Raw genomic sequence first — 22,932 nt, 5'->3', positions numbered from 1 at the left:
CTTGTAGTCCGTTCCATTCTTTTGACAGCTCTTGGGTCTTGCCCATGGTGGTGGAGATGTTTCAGACCGCTTGTGTGACAGGTGTCTTTCGTCCAAGTAACGAATTGAGATTCTTAAAGGGACAGGACTCAATTGTGGGTTTCATGGACACATAACCGGTCTGTCGGGGTCAGAACGCTTGCTGGTTAGTAGGGGATCAAATAGTTATTTCCCTCAATTACATATAGATTCATTTGCAACCTTTATTTAATGTTATTTTTATGTTTGTTTTTATACATTCTGTCTCATTAGGTGACAATAAACCTACCAGCAGGGGATCAAATACTTATAAAGGTATATACCTATATAGAGAAAGAGATAATAGATAGATTGCTGTCAGTGTGTGTGTGTGTGTGTTACCTGAGGGCATTTTGTCACTTAGCGACAGACTTTGGCGTATCAGTTTCCTTTCTGAGCTGTTGGGGGTGGGGAGGGGGGGAAGAATGGTGGTTTAGTTCCGGGTTGGACGTAAAGGTCACACGATGACAACACACACGCACATTTAAGTGTTCCAGTTAGAGGACCATGTGCAGGAAGAACTCAAAGAAGACGACTCGCACGTGTCAGTCACACCTGCTAAATTGTCTCCAACCTGGGATGGACTAGGACCACCTAGACTGGGACCTGGTGGACAAGTCGCTTCATATTTGCGTTGTCCTGCTGCCCCCTGCTGCTCACTGTGAGCATTGCAGCCTGCCGAGCTCCAAGTCTTTTCAGGAGAAAATACGCTAATGTTGATATTTTTGACGTTTTAAACTTAGTGTGTGGGCGTGCGAAACGTTTGAGACTGTTACCACGACAACCATTGTGTGCAATCAGCGTACATTCAAGCACCTCAACAAACCTTTATTTCACATGAGTCCGAATGAAGTCCAGATGAAGGGTTTCACAGGGACAGGAAGTGCTGCCCTGCCACCCGCAGGCAGCCTTCAGTCATTACATGCAGGTGACTGAAATTTATATTCTTAAAACTTCAAGCAAGTGAGCCAAGATGATGGTGATGATGTTGATGATGATGATGATGACGACGTCACCTACTGCAGCCACCAGAGGGAGCCTAAAAGTAATATCAATCAAACGACTCTCAGCCCCTCCTCTTCCTCCTCGTCGTCTTCATCAGTCTTCTTGCCAAAAGCGGTGGAGAGCTCCTGCAGGAGAAGCTCCTGCGACGGCTGCAGAGACCTCCTGCAGCCCGCGTCTTCATGGCCTATGACGGCGTTCGGCTGCGACGCCTCCAGGGCGTCCCTCAGGGAGTCACAGGCGGGATCGGGTCTGAGCTTGGGCAGCTCCCGGACCTCCTGCGTCTTGGCCGCGCCACTGGTCAGGAAGCTGGTCTCAAGGGATTTGAGCACCTGAAGGCCGAAGTCGCCCACCTCCTCGTAGAGCGGCTCCGGAGACTCAGAACGCTCCTCCACAGAGTCTTGCTGCACTTTCATGGGCTAAAGGACACGAGAGAGACAAGTCAGTCGAGTCCCGGGGTCACTGAGAGCTGTGTGAGCCTAAGACTCACAAAAAACATTGAGAGGGTCCTGCGGTCGTGAAGCTTCCTCTGTGGACAGGAAACCACACACACACGAGTTACACTCGAAGGTGATCTAGAGATTCAAACCAGTCCATCGAGTGAACGAGTCAAAAAGCGAACCAGGGTCTGATTGGCCGTCAGCATGCTGTTGTTGCTCTCATCTCCTCGGATCGGAATCAGAGGCATGGTGCCGAACTTCTGCTTGGCGATGTCAGAAGACGAGTGACGCCTGAGGACAGGCGGCCCGGGGTCGTCATTCTAGAACAGAGCGGGTCGGCTCAGACGGGGTTCTGATGAGGAGTCAGAGCAGCCTCCTGTTGTCACGGCAACTGGATGGTGGAAAAAACTGACCTGAGCTTTGAGGAAGCTGCTGATCCAATCCCACAAGTCAGCCTCACTCATGCAGCACAGGAACCTACACACACACATACACGCGCTCGCGCGCGTGCACAGTGTAAGGATATTCATCCGCTATTAAAAAGTCATCATGTGTTTGTGTACTTACAGTTGATGTTTGTGTGACATCACCGTAAAACCCCACCTGCAACAACAATCATGTGACATCATGGTCATGTGACCTGAAGAGGACGTCACCTGACACTTGTTAAACATGCCACAGTTCAGTGCACATTAGCCTAGCTTAGCACAAAGACTTGTGCTGTGTCTCGATTGGCGCACTTCCATGCTTACACTCATTTAAGTGCATTGATACTGAGAAGCACAGCGAAATGCAGTGCACTGTCAGTACCAGGATGTTCACTACACTCAAAATGGTGAGCGTGCTGTGATGGTCACTTACCACCCGCAACAGTCGCCATCTCGGCTACGTAGCGGAAGGGGAGAGACTAACTTGGGTAGTTGCAATTCACCAATAAAAAGGAGAGAAGAAGAAGCGGGTATATGTTGCACCATTTCCGGTAAGTGCGCAACAGGAGGTATGGATTTGGGCGCCACTACACTGTCAAAATTTGCGTACACAGTATACTTACTGAAGAGTACAGATTTTGAGTGCATAAGTGCATTCACACTGAGAAGTACGGCAAAATGCAGTGCACTGTCAGCACCCGAATGTTCATAGCACTCTCAAAATGGTGAGTGATGGACACTTACCACCCTCAATCGTCGCCATCTTGTGTCGTGTCATTTCCATTAAGTGCATAACAAGAGTAATGGATTTGGGACAGCACTACACTGTCAAAATCTGAGGGGAGTATTCCATTTGAGATACAGCACAGTACTCTTTGTCGAGTGCAGCCATTGGTAGAACGTGGAGATGTGGGTGCGTGTCACCTTGTAGGAGCTTTGAGCTTCCTGCGGATGCCCATGTAGACCTTCATGGACTTGAGAGGCCATTCCTTCTCTGCTTTGAAGCTCTGAGGGCCACAAAAAACAACAACTTGTACCACGGAAGTCCTCTGTTGTTTTGTGAGAGAGACGAGCCAGTACCTTCTTGTCTTTGAGCAGCAGAAGTTTGTTCTTCTTAATCTGAAAGCTTCTCTCCTGGAACTTGTTGCCCTGCAGGAGCTTGGGAGGCTCCTCGCGACACTTGAGCACACCCACCTTCATCAGGTCACTCTTGTAGGCTGCATGACACACATGCACGTCATTTGTGTCTGTGTGTGTTGTTGCAAGTGTGACCTACAGGTGAGGATGTTGATGCCGTCGCCTTTAGGGACCCTCTTCACCATCAGGAAGGCGGAGCTTGGGTCGGCCATCTTGCACCACTGCAGCGCCTGCTCCAGAACTTTCTCTTTGGGATGCAACGGGCGCTCTTTGGACACAAAACAATACACACATGTATACATGTGTGGAGTTGTACATGTGAGTGTGTGTCTGCAAGTGGCCCACACACCCAGCTGGCCATCTTCTATGACCTCAAAGGTCATCCACACGTCTTTGTCTCCAGCTGGAACGTTCCTCATGTAGAGCACCTGGTTGGTCAGCTCCTCCGCACACATGGTGGGGGACACCTGGAGGTGCCAAAGGTGGTAAGTGTTAGGGGTAAGGGTAAAGGTTAGGGTGTGTGTGTGTGTACTTTGAGGGTGATGCAGCTGTCAGGCGTCTTCATCTCCAGGTAGACTTCAATGATCAGGTCCCCTGCCTGAGACAACTAAAGACAGAGAGGACATCACACGCATGTTGGGCCCCCTTACTGTCATGGTGTGCACATACCTGAGTGTCCTTCCATGAGGTGATGAGGCTGATCTCCAGCTCGATCTGAGTCTGGTGTTCTTCGTCGATCTGACAGGGCAAAATATCCGATCAGGTGTGGACTCAAAAGAGTGGACGGGGCGTCCGCAAAGCGTTCTACTCACATCAAAGACATGTAAGTAGTTGTCAATCAAATCCTCCACAATCTTCACTTCGTGTTCCCCTTTCCCGTCAGTTTGGAAGAGGCTGGGAGCGAAGAGCAGGGACAGGTTCTTGGTGCACATCTGGTTCAGGTCGGCACATTTCTGGACCCTGAGAGGAGCAGTCGGTTGATCGCGTGACGCCAAGGGGACGCCATGTAGGCTCCAATCACAACTCACCTGTAAAGGTGACTCACAAGTGCAGCCAGAGTCATCCTGTTGACTCGTGGAAGAGTTCGAATGATCTCCTTGTAGCGGTCCAATCGTGCGCCTTTGGAAGGGATTTCTAAGGCATAAACAGGGAAAAGGTACTGTAACATCATGACCCCTTTCCCACGTGGGGCGGCCCTTGCAGTCATCCCTTGTTTATCACAGTAAATCAACCGTGATAAGTGAATTTCTGTGAAGTAGGATTCCTTATTTATAGAAATATTTTAATATTTACAGCATAGAAAACCTCTTTACGACCATCTAAATCAGTTTTTTTAACATTATTAGAGCCCTCTAGACATGAAATAACACCCCTACAGTCACCTTTACACTCCCATTGCCCAATATAGTATACATAATAAGAGAAAATAAGACATACTAAAACATAAATAAGCCATAATAATAATAATAATAATAATAATGCATAGTATAACTACTTGTTTTACTGTGCATATGACAATAAATATCACACAAATATCTATCTTTTCACCCACACCTGGTCAGCAGTCATCACGTAGTTTTGGGCAATATGTACTTGTAAGCATGTATGCAATTGCAGTATTATGTCAAGACTGTTCAGGTAAAACCTAATTTGTAAATCTATGTGAACTTCACATGTACTGTATTTTAATTAGGGGTGCACAATAAATATCAGCCCGACATTAGGAATTATGATGTCATAAAGGTTAAATCCGATTAAAAAATAGCTCAGATAACGGATATTTTCTTTAAAAAACGCTCCAATGAAGCGACATTGTCCGTACTGTGCTGCAGGGTGAGAGGGTGAGCAAATCCAGCGCTCCTTTTTCTCCTACGCGTAACGCGTTGTAAACAAGCATGCCGTCGATCATGTGGGACCTCCCCATCGCCTCAGACAGCTCGTGTGCGCGTGCTCGTTGCACCACATGCTCCACAAACACTTTGCGACCGAGAGAAAAAAACATCAACCCTCGACACACCAAACCCCACCAGCCACCCGAAACACTACCATTGCCACAACAGCGTCCCGAAAGCCCAGACTGACGCCCGTACCAGCTGCAAATAAAAGGCCCAGAGCCCACTCCTAAACACCGACCCCGGTAATAAAAAGATATCTGTTATCAGTCTGAGGTTGAAAAAAATATATTGTGCATCCCTAATTTTAATAATCAGTCAACAAAGAACCTCAACTTCTATAATTCGAAGAACTGTTTACTTATCTGAGAAAGGGAGGGCAGAATATATATCATTGAAGAGACTTCACTCCACTTATGGTCTCGTGGACAAGAAGTAGACTTACTGGCAGCTTCCTGCCACAGCGGGTGGAGGTCGACCATGAAGACGGGGTCGTCGATCTCCCTGAAGAACCGCTTCAGGACATCCGTCACGTCCTCGATGAAGTGGTCCCCGATGCGCAGTTTGACGTTCCGGGCATCTTTCCGAAACTCCTCCATGAGCAGTTTGATTCTGGACTTGGCTCCATTCTTGCGATAGATCCCCTCGTGACCCAGCCCTGCGGGCGTCGACACCGACAGCCTTAAGCGCTCTGAATGCGTGGCCTCAGGGCGTGGTCTCTCTACCACTTTGCTCACCGTACTGCGTGATGAAGGCAATGCAGCTGTCCACGATGATCGGGATGTCGTTCCTGCTCAGCTGCTGCTCGCGCAGTGAGTTGCCCTTACCGCCGGCGGCCCGCTCGACGTCCGAGTGCCACAGGGTGAAGTCCATGCGGCCAACTCCTTGCAGGTGGAACGTCCTAACGCACAGGCGACATTCGACGACCCTGATCAGCAGGCAGAGAAAGAACTGATGCCGAGGTCCACTCACCTTCCTTTCTCAACCAACACTAGGATGTCTTTCTTCTCATGGTTCTGGCTTTCCGAAGCGACGCCTTCAACATAAACACGGTCAGCCAAACAAAACCCTGGATGGGGCCTAGAGAAGACTAAAATCTACTGACTCAGCTCCTGCAGGCGCTTCAGGTTGATGATGTCTTCAGCAGCGCCGTCGTTTTGGGGACAGATGAAAAGGTTGGACTTCTGCAGGACAAAGTACGCCTCCTTCCACTGCTGAGGGTCCAACATGGCTCGGTACCGCAGTCGCCCGATGCGCTCAAACTCCCGAGTCAGCAGACAGTGACAGCTGAGCGGCGTGGCGGCCTAGCAAGCACATGACCATTAAAAGCCCAGTAACGAGTAGAACTTGTCATTGGGACAATGAGCCCGTGAGAAAAACATCCAACCTTCCCGATGGCACTGGTCCAGGCGTGCAGGACCTCGGCCGTCTCCACACCAAACTGATAGAGTTTGTCCGATGTCAAATACAGCTCAAAGGTGTAACGGAACCTGAGCGGGGAAAACACGGCGTCAAACCCCGGTTTCACTTTGACCCAACGTGGGGTGGACCAACACGTCACCTGTCCACAAAGCCGTTGTTGTTGTTGGCCGAGTCTGGTCGGGTGACTCCCAAACATACCACGTCCTTGAGGACGATCTCCATGCACGGTTCCGTTGATCTGTCTGACTGGTAGAAGAGTAGCGACTGATCCACCGAACACCAGAACTTCTGGAAGTCTATCACAGTTCAGACAGGAATGTGATGCACAAAAGTAGCCGCGTCTGTCGTCTGGAGGACATTTCATCAAAAGCAGGATCTGAACCTTCTCGAGATCGGCGGGACAGGGTCCCCCTGCTGACGCAATTGGATCTGAAGAGGAAGCCCGAGTAAACAACCGTCTTCATGATCTCATCGTAGACGCCAGGATCTGAAGGAAGTCAAGTAGTGAAGATGAGATTGTGCTCTTACTGTTCATAGATGGTGAGATCGGATCACAGAAAAGGTCAGAGTCGTGGTGTTCGTGGTTCTGACCCGGGGCGGTGCAGTTCACTAGCAGGTCTCTGCTTGTCTGGTGACCGTGGGTGGTGCCTGACAGGTGACTAGCTCTTGCCTCAGTGAAGATGTGAGTGACCGTTTTGAGGAGCGTATGTTCAGAGACAGCTGAACATAAGACCTACAGGATGACACGGACAAACAAGTCATTGATAGGCGGCTGAAAAAGATCAATCTGATGAACCGATGAGCAGTGGCGATCAAGGAAGTGGACTGATGCACTTCCTATGTACTTTTGGAGGTTCTGATCTGCACCTTGAGCAGCTGTTCCTGGCTGCTAAAAGCTGGATGGGCCAGTCGGTACCAACCGTCTCGGTACTTGTGACCAATGAACTCTCGCCTCTGACTCGGGGACGCGTCGCAGTCCAGCTCGTCAGACTGGGGCAAGTGGGCCGCCCAGAACTCGTTAGCGTGGTCGTTACCCAGCATGATGAAGAGCTGCCACAGCAACGGAACAAAGACAAGAAAAAGTCTTTTGTGTGTATCAGGTTTTGACCCGGTTCGGGTCTTACCTGCACGATCTCATTGCTCCACACGCTGGTGTCCAGTTTCAGACTCTGAACTTTGGAAACCATTGTTCCCAGACCTCTGTGCTGACCTGACACACACACACATAAAGTCATGAGTGTGTGTGGTAGTTAGACATCAAAGTAGATATCAGTTGAATTAAATATAAGCCATACTAATACACTAACAGTAACATCTCCATCCCGCGGCTGTTAGCACTTCCTGTTAGCATGTAGCTAACACAGTGTTAGCTCACAATGATGTTATCTGGTCTCACTGTACCGGCACAGTTCTTGCAGATGACCACGCACAAGTTGATGGAGGCCCAGTCCGGGTTGATAGCCCTGCAGTCAGCACACATCCGGTTGGAACGGTTGGACCAGATCTTCTCGGCCACCTCGTAGTCCGACAGTGTCTCGGTGATGGCATCCTGCAGCGCCTCCATCCAGTCCCGCTTCTCCCGGTCCGAGTCGGCAGTGAAGCTGTGGAGGAGAATAATAAGAGGACAAATCAAACGGCTGATGATGATGTTGATGAAGATACCGTCGTACCTGAAGGTTCTGTAAGGCGTGATGAGGTCGAAACTCTTGTGTTTCCCGTCTCGGATCGTGGCACCACGAGCCTCGATCACAGTAATGCCGATTCCGTTACGAAAACACTGCAACCACGGAAGAAGAGATGACACACACACACACACGTGTCAAAGTTCTGCAGGGATCAGGGGCTGATCAGGAGAACGCTTGTGACGCCACCTGTTCGCTCTTGTGGAGCCAAATCTGCTCCGTGTTGATGGCGACGTAAACTTTTGACTTGGTTCCTTTCAACTCCAGCAAGCCATGTTTCTGACAGTGAGATCCTGGACCGAACCAGCGCCCCCCCAATACCAGCTGGTCTCTGACATGATCCTGCAGCGTCGACACCCAACGCCGCCTGAGCACTGACAAACACACGCACACACACACACACACACAAACACACAGTGGTGAAGTGTTTTGCATTGAAAATACCGTGCTTTGTGAGTGTGTGTGTTTACCTTCATTATCTGCCTTAAAAACAAAGATACGCTGACTCGTCACTATTTCAAATTTGTTGTCTTTGGAGGGGCGGGCCATCTGGATAGCAGCCAATGGGATGACTCCTTTAGGGTACATGTCCTGGAAGACACATAAACGACGACAGTGTCGAGGATCGACTCTCCAACTTGACAGACTAAACGTCGTTGTACCTTCTCGTTCCCAAAGTACATCAGATTTTTGCCGTCAAACTTCACATAACGCTTCTGGAAAACATAATTCCTACAAAATAAAAGCATACATACATCAGTCACAACACCAAGCCTGATCTATAGTTTATATAGTAGATTTCCCGCTTTATGGGATGGACCCAAAAAAAAATTCCCATTTTTAATACTATAATATGCCTCTCACAGTTATTACAGACATTTTAAATGGAGTTTTACACATTAAACAATAGCAGGTATACAGCACACAGTAAAACATGCAGTTACACAACATAGCATCTTGTCAAAGCATCTTCCGGCTGGAAAATGTTGAGTGAAACAACACCTGCTGCCGGAGTCATAGCTACAGCACTGTTTTTACCCTGCAGATAGCGCCGGCAACAACTCTATTATTGCTACTACAAAAAAACTAGTTATTTTCAATTTAAAGAAGAGAAAGGAAAACTGTGAATATGCGGGGAGCGAATGCCGAACCGCGAATAGGCCAGGATCTACAGTATAAATAATATTGGGCCTCATTCATGAAACGTTCTTACGCACAAATGTGATCGTAAAGCTTTCTTACGAAGATTTTTGGCATTTACAAAACGTGTTCTTAACTCACAGTTCTTAGATCTAAGAATAAATTCCGCGAACGCTCAGGAGGACTCTTACGCACAAATACAGCTTGCACTTTCAATGCGCAATCGCCCTCATGATGGATTTTGCAACCTGATCCCAAAAAATGTAGTGCAAATAAAATATCCCAACAATTATTTATCATCAAAACAACTAAAATATACTCCACTGATAAATATACTTTCAAATCCCAATTCATTCATCCATTTCCCGACCTCAATCGCAAACAGTATCACTCAATTAATATCCAAATAATCTCAGATTCACAACAAAATTGTGAATGTTGTTGCAAGTTTCCCTGGAGGTACACACGACTCCTACATTTTCCGAAATTCCTCTGTTGGAATGCGCCTGAGTCATGGCGCAGCATGCGACGGATGGTTAATCGGTGCGTAAAATGTTAATTTCTTTCCTTTTGCATGTTGTTATGTGGCCATTAACTTATTTTACAGGCACTGATTGAGGCTATGCCCTGGCACCTTGGCTCATGACACCATTGAATAATCCGCAGACCCCACAAGAACAAATGTACAACCAAAAGCACACACGTACACGTTCCTGCGTGGAGCGCACCATCGGTATACTCAAGGGACGCTGGATGTGTTTGGACACTGCAGGTGGAAGGCTGCTCTACAAACCAGAAAAGGTAAGTTTTGTAGTATTTAATATTAGGTTTTAGTTTATTTATGCTTTGGAATGGCAAAAAAAATAAGAGGCAAACATTCTGATTCTTTGTTTGTGAAGGCTCTCATTAATCCAGGAATTCTCCATTGCAAATATGTTTTATTTGGTCAACTGGATAAATAATTGATTCTCTCTGTTGTTGCAGGTGTGCAGGATCATAATGGCCTGCTGCGTCTTGCATAACATCGCAATGAAACGTGATGTGCCTATTGCGCACGGAGCACCCCCAGATAACGACATGCGCCCCCAGCGACATCTTGAGCCAGAGCACGGGGCTGCTGTATTAATTAGGCAGCGTCTAATCAAATGTAACCACAGAAAAAATAAATTGTCACACACAAACTATGTATTTTGACTTTATTTTTCCATCATGATTGTGTAAATATTTTGTAGAGTTTCCGAAATGGTTTGGTTTCTGATTGATGGCCCACCTCCCGTTTCCTCCAGATCCCTCAGCAGTCCAATCTTTTTTTTTTTACTCTGATTTGAAGTCAAACCACTTCTTTTTAACCTCTGCGGTGGTGCGTTTCTCCGTGGAAACGGCATTTATGTTTCCTGCAATGGTGCTCCATGCCGACTCTTTTTGGATGGCCTGATGACCGGTGGATACACGTGAAAATAAGGTGGTCTTGTGTTCGGTCACTCCTTGTAAAAGCACCTCTATTTCTGTAGAATTGAAGTTTTTCTTTCGTTTGTTGTCCAGCTGCTCCTCAGTCTTGCCCTTGCGCTTTGCCATCTTGGCCTCCAGCTGCCTGTTGCGCACGGCACATTTTTGACCTTATATAAAAAATAATAGGCGGTGACCTATGTAAATTAGGCCTCACATGCACGTGCATCCCCGTTAGCATTCATCAACCTAAGAACACCGGTGCGAACGATTATTCCTACTTAAGAACGTGTTGTGAATGTGGCGCAGTTTCCAACCCACGCCTTCTTAAGTACAGTTCTTAAGAAGACTTTTAAGAAGATGTTCGTGAATGAGGCCCATTGTTTTTGTGGTGGACGGCATCATCACAAGGAAGAAAGTTGTGGAAAGTGGAAAAGACCAAGACGCACCCAGTCAAAGGGCAGGAAGAGGAGGATGAGGACAAGAGGAAGGAGATGAGACAGCTCCTCATGAGGGAGGAGATGCACGGAGAAGCAGAAAGGAGGAGACGTAGTAGAAGCCACTGTGATGACCTTTGACCCCTGAGGTAAAAACACACATACGCTTGAGTTCAGCGGTGAGTGGTCAGGTGAGCCTCATGGACCACATCCTTAAGGTCTGAGCTGGACCACTTCAATCAAACGCACCTCGTGGTTTTCTTCTACCTGATCTGACCAGCTGCTTAAATCAAACGCACCTTGTGGTTTGCTTCTACATGGTCCAATTTGGTATTGTTAAATCAAACACACTTTGTGGTTTTATTCTATCTGGTTCGACCGGTTACTTCATCAAACTCACTCTACCAGATACTTAAATGAAACGCACCCCATGGTCTTCTCCTACCTGATCTGACAGGTACTTAAATCAAACACACCCTGTGGTTTTGTTCTTCATGGTCCAACTAGGTCCTTAAAAATCATACGCACCTTCAGGTTTTCTCCTACCTGGTACAACCAAGTACTTTAATGAAAAGCACCCTGTGGTTTTCTTCTAGATTGTCCAATCAGGTACTTATAAATCAACCCACCTGGTTTTCTTTTATCTGATCCAACCAGATACTTACATGAAACGCACCTCGTCATTTTCTCCTACCTGGTCCGACCAAGTACTTAAATTAAATGCACCCCGTAGTTTTCTTCTGCATGATCTACATGTAGTGTAACCTGCCTGGTCCAGCCAGCCCCACGTTCCGCCTGTGCTTGAAGCAGATTCCACCTAGGGATCGTGCTAAAAGCCCCAAATTTTGAACTCGATGTCCAGTGCGACTCTTAAGGCGTCAGGGAGTGAGGTTTACCAACGTACCTTTGCACAGCCACACTGGCCGGCATCCGTTACATAGGTACTTAGAAATCAAACGCACCTTGCCATCAAATGCACCATGTGGTTTTGTTCTACCTGGTCTGACCAGCTACATCAATCAAACGCACCCCGTAGTTTTCTTCTACCTGGTCCGACCAGGTACTTAAATCAAACGCACCCCTGCGGAGATAGCTTGTCCAGCCAGCCACTGATGATGGGCGTGGCTCTCTCGGCAAGGGAGGTGTAGCTGGCGTAAGGAGAGATGGTCAAGTCCTCATCAGTGTCCAGTGCGAGGCTGGTCAGAGGAGGCGGAGCTTCACCGACAGTGCTGTAACCCTGACAGTGAAACGCTTCAGGCAAAGACACCTTGAGATACCTGCACAAGCAAATGACAGTTGACTGATACATGACACGGTGGATACAGGGAGGGAGGAATTAAAAAGCGTTACCCTTGATCCTCAGCGTGCACTCCCTCCCCTCTCCTCGTTTCCTCGTCCCTTCCTGCTTCTCTCTGAACAGGGGGGATAAAACAAGCGTGTGGAGGAGCACTCGAGGGGAGCTGTCAAAGAAACGGCAGTCTCACCTCGCTGGTGAGCGGACTGACTCCTCTTTGGAAGACGGTTTCACAGTACGGACTGATGACGTCGGGGTCTTCTGCTGACACAAACAACGAGCTGCAGTGTTGGCGCTACACGGAGACGCGTCACACGGGTCACACTCACCTCTGACGGATCCCGACGAGTTGTTGCTTGAGTTGCCGCCACTGCCAGCAGAACTGAATAGGCTTTAATACCAATAACCAGCATGACTGACTGTGAAGCGATGAGCGGACATACCTGTTCCTCTCAAGGGTCCTCTCAGGTGTTGGCCTTGGCGGAGTGGGAGGAGCTAATGGCTTACTACAATAACCTCTTCCACTACCAGGGGCAGCAGACAAAGGCAAAGTGCCCCAGTAGATCTCATTGGATACCATCTCCATCCCACCAAAGGGCGATCCGGATGATCCCGACATCTTGCCGCTGTCAGGACGGCTAGGAGATAAGGGTGGCAAAGAAGCAGGTCGGACAGGTGAGGGAGACGAAGAGGTTGACGGGGACGACTGGCACGTGGTGGGCAGGACCCCACGCTTCATCCTCGGGGGAACGGGAGGCAATGACCCGCCCACCTCTGAAAAAGGCAACCTGCGAATCTGCCCCGCATCGTCCCGCCGCCTGTAAGCAGCTGGGTCCACAGAGCTCAAGCCCTCAAAGACAGAAAAACAGATGGACTCCTGGGAAAGTCTCCTTTGTGGGGGCGAGGCTGGGTCTGGTACTGGACAGAAATGGATTGGCGCGGTGCGGCGGCGGTTAAAAACAGTTCTGGGTTTGGGGACCGGCTTCACTGCAGTCCTGACAGCCTCTGAGCTCGTCAGCATGGCGGAGAGGTCCGGAGCCGAACTGTTCCTCAACGTCTCCAAGCTGCTGGGACTCGACAGCGGCAAGGGTGGAGCGTGACCACCGTGTGAGGATGGCAGTTCCATCACAGACTGACAGCTCCCCCACCGGAGATCAGCAGCGTTTCTCTGATTGGTCACTTGAACTTCCCTCCTCTGAATGTACGACACCAGCCGCAGGATTCTCTTCCGATGTCCGGTGGCCGTTATTCCCAGGCTGACCAAGGCGTCATGATCCAAGTAAGTGAGGTCTTCAGCCAATAGGAGACCAGCTCTCCTGAAGGAGTCTAGGTACCTGCGCAGACGCACAGTCAGTGGCAGAAAACCTCCACTCATACGTACATCTTCATTCATTCTCACCTCTCCAAATGGATGCCAGCCAGGAGCGTTTCAACCGCCGTGTTAGCATCCAGTGACGCCATGACGACCATCGTCAGCTCGGGTCAGATCGTCATCTCCCGCCGCCATCACTGACGCCCGCGACGACGACGGTCTTTCATCTTTGCTGGTCCGCCTACGGCATCAAAACGGTTTGATGGATAGCGTGTTAGCATGTTAGCACCTTTGCGCTCAGTCTTTAGAAATACAGTTGTTTGCTTTGTAAAAGAGGTAAAAGAGTAACAGAGCACATAAAGGAGATCAAGGACGACAGGGTGACTGAATTCTAATTGTTACTGATCTTTTATTGATCACATAAGACCCCTTTGAGCCGTGGCAGGGCAGCTAACACAAGCTAAGTATTGTGAGTCTGCGGCAGGCTGACCCTCCAACTCCTCGGGACGGGGGCGGGGTCATTGCGATGGTGACAAAAAGTGCGCTGTTAGGACACCACCAGTGAACATCAATGGCTGACTTTGTCTAACGAGCAGCTGATGAAGACGGACCAATCACAAGGTGAAAATCTGCCACATGACTCAGGAGGAAGTAAACACACACACACACACACACACACACACACACACTTCCTGACGTCAACGGGTGGAGTGTGTTTCCTGAAAAAGTTTGGAATGTGTCAACTTTGACCTCTATGTAACGCCACCAACTGAACATTTGGAAGGTGGAAGGAGGGCAAGTATATCTGAATGTTGGACAAAATGTCCTTGATTGTCCACAGAACACAAAGGTTTCATGTGTTCCAGCTGAAAGGGGCGGGGTTACTTCTAGCAAGTACTAATACTACTTAAAAACGAGCAAGAACTTTCCTGTTGCTATGGTAACGCTTGTGTACAGCTAGTTCTAGTTGGTCACCTTGCTCGTAGCCCACTCACTTGACGCCTGTCACACAGATGAACTCATGAGAGCACGGCGGCGAGGGCGGCGAGCGAGCCGGCAGACACACAAGAAGGATTGTTCCCCTTCTGGAACCACATGACGTCATCATTGACGTGTGCCAGTCCATCTCCCGCTAACGAGGAACTTCAGCAAGTCACATGACAACGCTGCTGTGTAAAAATGTCGCCCCCACCGGTGGAAGGCTCGCCAAAGGGTGGGACAGAAAATGGTCACAAAGAAAGATGTCCTCCCTTGTTGTCCGTGGAGAGTTCCCAGGTGTTGCAGACACACCTGTAGCGAGCACAAGATGTGCTGACTGGAAAAACGTCTTCAACAGGAAACGCTGCGCGGGTGGCAATGACATCACAACAGGGAGTTTCTGAAGAGGAAGACGCGTTGGTCCAACATCCTGTTACTGTTTGTGTGTGTGTGCATGTGTGTGATTGTGTGAGAGAGAGACAATGGCACATGCTGCCTGCAAGGAACTATTGGACATCCTAAAAGACAACTAGACAGGAAGCAGACGCAGACGCTTTCCACAAAAAGTTACTTTTTGCCATACCTACACACACACACACACACACACACACACACACACTTCATCAATTTATTTTTTTAACTTTCCTTATTTTTTATTCTAAAAAGATAATTGGGTGATGCTGCTCCCATGGCAGCTATGATTGGAGGAGTTATCCTAACTCAGTTAACCAACAACTAGTACAACTAATCAGTGCAATCGGTACAACTAGTACAACCAACAATTTCAACCAGTGCAATCAAGCAGTACAAACAATTAGTATCACCAGTACAACAAACTAGTTCAACCAATATAATGAGCCAGTACAACTAATCACTGCAAACAATTAACTAGTTCAACAAATACAACCAACAAGTACACCCAACCAGTACAACCACAAGCAACCAGTTCAACCAGTACAACTAACTACAATAACCAATTCACCCAGCCAGTATAACTAACTATTACAATGAGTACAACCAACGAGTACACCCAACCAGTACAACCACCACAACTAGTATAACCAGCCAGTTCAACCAACCAGTACAACTCAGTAGTACAACCACCACCACAACCCACCGGTACAACCACCACAATCAACCAGTACAACTAGTACAACTAATCACTGTAACCAGTACAATTAAGTAATACAACCAGTACAACTAACTAGTACACCCAACCAAGCACACTGGTTCAACCAGTACAAGCAGTACAACCAACCAGTATAATCATTACAACTAATACAAGCAACCAGTTCAATCAGTACAAGTAATCATTGTAGCCAATACAACTATCTAGTGAAACCAGTACAACCACCACCACCAACCAGTAAAACTAGTACAAGCAGTACAACCAACCAGTATAATCATTACAACTAATACAAGCAACCAGTTCAATCAGTACAAGTAATCATTGTAGCCAATACAACTATCTAGTGTAACCAGTACAACCACCACCACCAACCAGTAAAACTAGTAGAAGCAATACAACCAACCAGTGCAATCAGTACAACCGGTCCAACTAGTCACTGCAACAAGTACAAGTACAACTAACTAGTACAACCTGTCAAGATTTCAAACCAGCAAAACTATTATAACTAGTCAGACAAGTCTAACACTTTAAACCCTAAAACCTGTTCCACCACTCGCTCAGTATCTCACCACACTAGTAAAACCAGTTCAACTTTGTGTTTCCGGTTCCGACGCTCATCCAGAACGCGACATTTTGTGACAGAACTGAACCGCAAACCCAAACAATTTGACTCGGTCACTCACGTCAGTCCTGTCCTCCTCTTCGATCCACATCCGGTCTGCAAAACGTCCAGCTCCAAGAACCAGATCCAGACCGAGTCTTTAATCCAGAACCAGTAAGTTTCGCTGCGTCCGACAAAAGGTTCTGCAGGTTCTGGGAGTTCTAGAAGGAAACATTCCGCTCAGCAGCGTAGACGTAAAAACAAAATAATAATAACGTCTGCTACTTCCGGCTTTTTCGACTTCAAAATAAAGGTTTCCCCAATTGTTGCGCTGCATAAAATATTGATCAGGAACGATGAATTCAGCATTGATTCCGTGATTAATGTAAAACACAACTCTCTAACGCTAAATATGCATTTTAATGACCACGTGACGTATGTTCATTAATAGAATAAAATTAAAAGTAATGAATGAAGTCGTATGTTTTTCTTGTTTTAATTACTGGGTGTGGACATGAGTGTTTCCCTCCCATCATCATTCTGCTTCTGGTTTCTATTTTGTGAGGAGCAGCACAGGAAGAAGCTGTGCTTGGCGGTCTGCTGGTGATGTGATGCGGACAGGAAGTGAATACTGAGGAGCTGGTGGAGTTTCCTCCTGGCTGCAGAGCGACAGGATACAGGAAGTGTCTGAGACAATATGGAGCTGCACATAAAAACAAAGCGAGGAAGTCACACTTGACCGGACGCCTCCCGAGCTCCCGTTTGCCGCCTTGGAGTCACGTGCACGAGCGTGTGCACGTACATATGTGTCACATTCAAACGGGTGGGGGTGGGCGGCCATCTGCCTCGACCCGGAATGCTAGGGCGACGTGAGCAAGTCAGCATGTTGCCTGTCAATCACTATGGAAATACAGCTGTGATCACATCACCTGTTGTTGACCTTTCACTTGAAGGACGTACGCCCATATAAGGTCATCACGCAAACATTAGAAAACACTTTATTTTTTTGTAATGCTATGAAAGATACACTGAACACAAATGTGTGGAAAACATATGATGATGTGATGCCATCAGCAGGGGCCGTCCTTCAAAATCACAATGTCCAAGTTCTTCTCCCTGCACACACACACACACACACACACACAGACGTGACCTAAGAAAAGCTTGACATCGCCACGGTAACAAGAGATGTCACAGCATTGTGTTACGACCCTCTCAGGGTTACAAACTCACAGTCTGTGAACACACAGAGAGCATTCGTTTGGATACGTGGCACCATCGCTGCCGCAAACTGGCGAGTAGTTGAGGGGGCACGCCCGGGTCACACTGGTCCCGCTGCAGGAGGGCTGCAAACAAACACACAGATGTGTATGGACTCACCGTGGAGATTACAGAATTCTTCACACATAAGTCAGGGCCTGTGTCTCAAATGGAATACTTCTGTCAGTACACTTCATTAAGTGTACACAGGATACCTGCAGTACTTCCTGAATGGGTGGATTTTGACAGTGCAGTGCTGTCCCAAATCCCAGACTGTCGTTGTGCACTTACCAGAAATGAAGATCGCAATATGTACTCTCTTCTTGTCTCCTTTTTAACTCTGAATTGCAACCACTCTTCTGCTAAGATGGCTCCTGTTGAGGGTGGTGTGTGTCCATCACTTGACCGTTTGGAGTGCAACATCCGCGTACTGACTGTGCACTTCATTCTGCCGTACTTCTCAGTGTGAATGCAATTATGCACTTAAAAGACTATGCTTAAGTAAGTATGCAAGTTTACCAAGCTCCCACTTCCACTTCAATATGTATCCCATGTAAACTGCATACTTAGTCCCTGATTGTGCGGATTTTGAAAGTGTAATGCTGTCCCACATCTTGACGTTGATGTGCACTCACCCACCTCAACAGTCGCCATCTTGGCTACGTAGCGATAGCGGAGGGACTAGCTCCAGTGGTTGCAACTCACCATTAAAAAAGAAGAGGAAGTGGGTAAATGTTGCCTTGTTCCTGCTAAGTGCACAGCAAAAAAGTGATGGTTTTGAGACAGCACTACACTATCAAAATCGGGGCACTCGTGAACAAAGTACACAGTGTACACAGCACACTTGTTGGAGTGTACAACTGGAAGTATAATAGATACTTTATTAATCTCCAAAAGAAATTCACTTTCTGAAATTCACAAATTGCACCCTTCAATATTCCATTTGAGACACAGGCTGTGTTCACACTGCCATACACTTAGCACCAACTTGAGTGGTTGCAATTCACAATTAAGAAGAAGAGAAGAAGAAGAGGGTAAAAATTGCGATCGTCATTTCTATTAAGTGCACAACAACCGTAATGGATTTGGGACAGCACTACATTTTCAAACTCTGCACCCTCAGGAAGGGGGCCTATGTGCTCCAATTTTGACAGTGTAATGGTGTCCCAAATCCATCACTGTTGTTGTGCGACACATTTACTCACTTCTTCTTCTCTCCTTTTTAATGGTGAATTTCAACCACTCGAGTTAGTCCCTCCCCTTCTGCTGCGTAGCCGTGGTGGCGTCTATTGAGGGGGGTGAGTGACCATCACTGCATGCTTACCATTTTGACTGCTTTAACCACAACATCCGGGTACTGACAGTGCACTTCGTTCTGCCGTACTTCAGTGTGAATGCACTTACGCACTCAAAATGCTCAATGTAAGTAAGTACAGAAGTGTACCAAATCAGACTTCGGCGGTGGATGTGTTCCAAATCATGCACTTCCACACTTACACTTCAGTATGTATACTATTTACACTGCATACTTAGTTCCTGAGGGCGCTGATTTTTACAATGTTGTGCTGTCCCAAATACTATACTACTGTTACTGTGGTATAAGTATGGAAGTATGGCAGTATGGAAGTACACGATTGGGAACACAGCCTATGTCTTCAATGGAATACTTTCATTAGTACCCTTCAATTAGTACTGTGTAGACAGTGTACTTAGTTCCTACCTTTGCCAATTTGGACATCCCAAATCAATCACTGTTGCTGCGCAACGGGGGTGGGGGGGAGTGTCCATCACTGTGCACTCACTATTTTCAGCGTGACTTGACTGTGCATTGCAATTGCCCTGCCTCTCAGCATGAACGCACTTGTGCACTTAAAAGACTAAATGCAAGTACACAAGTGCGCCAATTGAAACACAACTTATAAGTGAAAAAAGTGGACGGATGGAGACTCATTTTTGACACATTTTGGACTGTCTGGTCTAGATGATGTCTTCTTCTGCTTGCTCACTGGGTGGACGCTTGAACGCCTCTAGTGGAGAGATGGTTTAAGAAGAAGAGCACAGAAGAAAAAGAAAAGAAATAGATCTTACCCTCCGGGAAATGCTGGATTTGTCCTCAGCAACTGAAAACACAGAAGAAACATCTTTGGAAGTGCAGGTTCTTCTCTGATTGACTACTTAATGTTGATTAGGAAACGTACGTGCACAGAGGACCATGGTCACGCAGACGAAGAGCAGCCGTGCACGCCTCATGCTGACCAGACTCATGCACACTGTGCCTGGATGCGTGCGTGGTGGTGACATATACACTCCCGGCACGTGCACGTCGCCCTGCGCGCGCTCCCGTGTTGTGACGGACGCCTTTGTGTGCGTTTAATCGCAGGATCAACACTGCTCGCAGATCTCGCTGACACGGGCGCAAAAACACAACAACAACCTCGTGAGACAAAACACGACACGCGCCGTCACCGTCTGCCGCCTTCTTCATTGTCATCAAGTTTGTGTGTGTGTGTGTGTTTGTGTGTGATGCTTTCATCCATTCATAAGCAAAAGGTGTACGTGCAGGTGAGGCACACCGGAGGAAGGTGACGATGTTTTGGTGAACATTCAGCGTTTCTGAGGCAGCACTTATAAGTTGGATCGTTTAGCTCACCTTTTCACAGAAACGCCTCTCAACTTGACTTGTTTGGCAGGAAGAGGAAAAATGGATAACACGTGACGCCACCCGTGTGCTAAGCTAGGCTAACTGCGTGTTTTTTGCCAATATAGTTTGCTTTTGTCTAGTGATTTCCGATAATTTGCATAAAAATGAAATATCAGATCCTATTGGTATCGTTTTTTTCTGCAGATGATATCGATGGAAGAGTATTGCCTTCAGATTGTAAATAAATGTAAAGAGAAAGTGATAGTTTCACTTCCGCGTCCCACCGCAACAAATGGTGCGTTCAAGGACAGCCTAACAAAGTGGAAAAATCTTGCTTCTCCACTAAACACTCAGTGAAACAAAATGACCCTTACGTGCAAAAATTGAGAGCAAATATGCAATTTGCAATGACTGTCAAGCGCTGTTTATGCCAGGGGAGAGTAGGATGTCTTCATTTAGCACTTCTATCACACCTCAGGAAGAGTCACCACGCAGCGCTTTGGCACTTTTTCTATGTCGTGTATTGCATATTGCATTATTAAGTCTTATTTTGCACATACAGAGTGGCTGCTGCATATATCGCATCGGTTGACATCAGTATCGGTTATTGGTGAAAAGGCCAATATCGAGCATCTTCTTTTGACTGGTCTCTGAAGATGCAGCATGGCCGAACATTTCATCCAACCTAGCAACACCGACCCCCCAGTCCTAAGACCACTGTCACAAACCAGACGGCCCCCACCCTCAGTCCTAAGACCAGTCACAAATAACAATGAACCTCCCTCCCTCATCCCTAAAGCCACTGTCACAAACTAGTGGGAGAAGTCAAGGTGACATCAGGGCTGCCATCAGTGACATTCCACCCCTCCAATGGGCCCGCCTCCGATCACCAACGATTTGACCTGTGAAGACTTCTCAAAGAAAATAAACAATGCTATCAATCTCCAAAAGCTTTATTGACCTTTGAAGAAAACAATGATTCTTGATGAAGGCTTCAAAGTGTCTCATCATCTTCATCCACTTGCCCCGAGGGAACTCATCTTCATCCACTTGCCCCGAGGGAACAACACCTGCCGAGGCAAAAAAACATTCTAGAACGCTCCTTGGCCTTTGTCAGCATGCTCCTCATGCAGCCCTCCTCCAGCGGTTCCGAGATGGGCAGCAGACCGTGCTTGGCGTGTGTGCCTTGCGCTTGGCAGTCGGAGCAGAGGTTGTAGTTGGGACAGATGCTGCACTTGAAGCGGACGCCCACCACGGGGCCGTTGCAGCCCGCACACGTCGGCTGGGGGTTGAAGGTGGAAGGGGCTAAGGCATTAAGAGGGACGTCTTCCTTCTCTGTTAAAAGAGTTGAACAGAAGACTCAGGCTGTGTTTGAAAAGGCAGACTTAGCATTTCAATAAGTGCACACTTAACACTTCAATAAGTACACTTAATTCCTGAGGATGCAAATTTGTTCCAAATACATTACCGTAGTCACACATTTAACAGAAATGCTGATCACAATCCTACACATTTTAACTACAGTCCACCAATTGCGCGTTGCAACAACTAGTGGGGCGTGTTGAGTGCAACAGTACTAAACATCTCACTGCACTTTGGCACTCAAAATGCTAAGTGTACGATTTTAAACACAACCCCAAGTATTCGCTGATAAAAGTCACAGATGATACCTTTGATGAAAATACGTAAAGTGCCGTCCTCCATGCAGGCCAGGCCCATCCCCAGCTCTTCATCCGTAGAGAACGCCACCAGGTCTTCGTCCTCATCTGCAACCACAACTGTGACTTAACTTTCATTCATGTAATCAGCTTGAAAATCTACTCAGTACTCAAAAGTCTCACCTCTGTAGAACATTTTGAAGGTAGAGCCCTGCAGATTGGAGAACACGTCACAGCTTTTCCCACTGAGATACTCGAATATGCTGGACACGTCCTGGTCCACCGTGAACCTGCGAATCTCTCTCACCGCGTCGTCGTCGCCCAGCAGGTAAGCTTTCACCGTCATAGGCATGTCGTTGCTGCTTCGTCTTCTTCTTCCAAAAGCTTTGATGTTCCCCACTGTTGTCCGAGTCGGGAATAAAGTACCAACTTTGTGACGATGCTTAGAGATGGGTCGTTCGCTCTTTGAAGTCTAACATCCTTTCTTGTTGCTTTTTTGTTAAAGCCGCGCGTGATTGGTCAAAATAACGCTACACAAAACAAACTGCTCACGACGAACAGGATGGAAAAATAACTTAGTTACATAATTAAAGACTACACGCAGGAAAGGTGAGGAGCAGCGGGAAACAAAAGTTGAGGCACTTTTTGTCATAGCTGTCAACATTTACATTATACAGTAAGTTTTATAAAATCAGTTTCGCTGACTTGTTTTGTATTTTGAAGGCCCGATTTTACAGGTTTAAAGGATGTGATGCAACGATCTTTCCCGAGTGGACCGGAAGTTGTGCTGTCTTTCTATTAACGTTGAAATACCAGAAAATACGGAAAACTCTTCACCTTCATGTCATTTATTAAAATCGGGTATCGTAATTATTGCATTGGTAATAAATTACGGGAAGATAATCCATAGGATACAACCTTGTAAACGTTTTCAAGAAGATTTGTAAATAACATGGATCCATGTACTATGCACATT

General features: G+C 47.3%; 3 protein-coding genes across 6 annotated transcripts; all 3 read right to left on the bottom strand.

The window, feature by feature from the left end:
• Window positions 1–315: 315 nt before the first annotated feature.
• On the bottom strand, window positions 316–16,634 carry arap3 (ArfGAP with RhoGAP domain, ankyrin repeat and PH domain 3). Of its 3 annotated transcripts, none has more exons than XM_054792658.1 (36): window positions 16,480–16,634; window positions 13,777–13,930; window positions 12,821–13,711; window positions 12,707–12,747; window positions 12,568–12,638; window positions 12,434–12,495; window positions 12,163–12,360; window positions 11,096–11,227; window positions 8,723–8,792; window positions 8,531–8,651; window positions 8,250–8,434; window positions 8,049–8,155; window positions 7,780–7,979; window positions 7,503–7,588; window positions 7,246–7,428; window positions 6,970–7,111; window positions 6,761–6,865; window positions 6,518–6,674; window positions 6,344–6,446; window positions 6,062–6,260; window positions 5,929–5,992; window positions 5,694–5,857; window positions 5,402–5,614; window positions 4,093–4,198; window positions 3,877–4,024; window positions 3,734–3,802; window positions 3,597–3,671; window positions 3,414–3,531; window positions 3,204–3,332; window positions 3,008–3,144; window positions 2,852–2,934; window positions 2,067–2,102; window positions 1,913–1,976; window positions 1,682–1,819; window positions 1,550–1,588; window positions 316–1,478 (listed from the first exon to the last, which is right to left on the bottom strand). In XM_054792658.1, exons 2-36 carry the CDS (start codon window positions 13,845–13,847, stop codon window positions 1,113–1,115), a joined length of 5,073 nt encoding a protein of 1,690 aa, XP_054648633.1. In that variant the 5' UTR covers window positions 13,848–13,930; window positions 16,480–16,634; the 3' UTR covers window positions 316–1,112. The 3 variants fall into 3 exon arrangements, with proteins under 3 accessions (XP_054648633.1, XP_054648631.1, XP_054648632.1); XM_054792656.1 differs by having other exon boundaries at window positions 317–1,478; window positions 12,707–12,759; XM_054792657.1 differs by lacking the exon at window positions 11,096–11,227 and having other exon boundaries at window positions 319–1,478; window positions 12,707–12,759.
• A 745-nt stretch (window positions 16,635–17,379) lies between these two features.
• Window positions 17,380–20,533, bottom strand: LOC129190181 (probable pancreatic secretory proteinase inhibitor). 2 transcript variants are annotated; one of them, XM_054792660.1, is made up of 5 exons: window positions 20,308–20,533; window positions 19,856–20,061; window positions 19,746–19,777; window positions 17,631–17,743; window positions 17,380–17,513 (listed from the first exon to the last, which is right to left on the bottom strand). In XM_054792660.1, the coding sequence occupies exons 2-5, from the start codon at window positions 19,956–19,958 to the stop codon at window positions 17,468–17,470; spliced, it is 294 nt and encodes a 97-aa protein (XP_054648635.1). In that variant the 5' UTR covers window positions 19,959–20,061; window positions 20,308–20,533; the 3' UTR covers window positions 17,380–17,467. The 2 variants fall into 2 exon arrangements, with proteins under 2 accessions (XP_054648635.1, XP_054648636.1); XM_054792661.1 differs by lacking the exon at window positions 20,308–20,533 and having other exon boundaries at window positions 19,856–20,128.
• Window positions 20,534–21,263: 730 nt separating this feature from the next.
• LOC129190114 (sequestosome-1-like) lies at window positions 21,264–22,656 on the bottom strand. Its single transcript, XM_054792517.1, has 3 exons — window positions 22,140–22,656; window positions 21,969–22,064; window positions 21,264–21,633 (listed from the first exon to the last, which is right to left on the bottom strand). Exons 1-3 carry the CDS (start codon window positions 22,306–22,308, stop codon window positions 21,341–21,343), a joined length of 558 nt encoding a protein of 185 aa, XP_054648492.1. The 5' UTR covers window positions 22,309–22,656; the 3' UTR covers window positions 21,264–21,340.
• Between the last annotated feature and the right edge of the window lie 276 nt (window positions 22,657–22,932).

This window comes from Dunckerocampus dactyliophorus, chromosome 11, assembly GCF_027744805.1.
Source record: "Dunckerocampus dactyliophorus isolate RoL2022-P2 chromosome 11, RoL_Ddac_1.1, whole genome shotgun sequence".
NCBI classification, from domain to species: Eukaryota; Metazoa; Chordata; class Actinopteri; order Syngnathiformes; family Syngnathidae; genus Dunckerocampus; species Dunckerocampus dactyliophorus.
The sequence above is the reverse complement of the archived record's forward strand: the minus strand, read 5'-3'. Positions and strand labels throughout refer to the sequence as shown.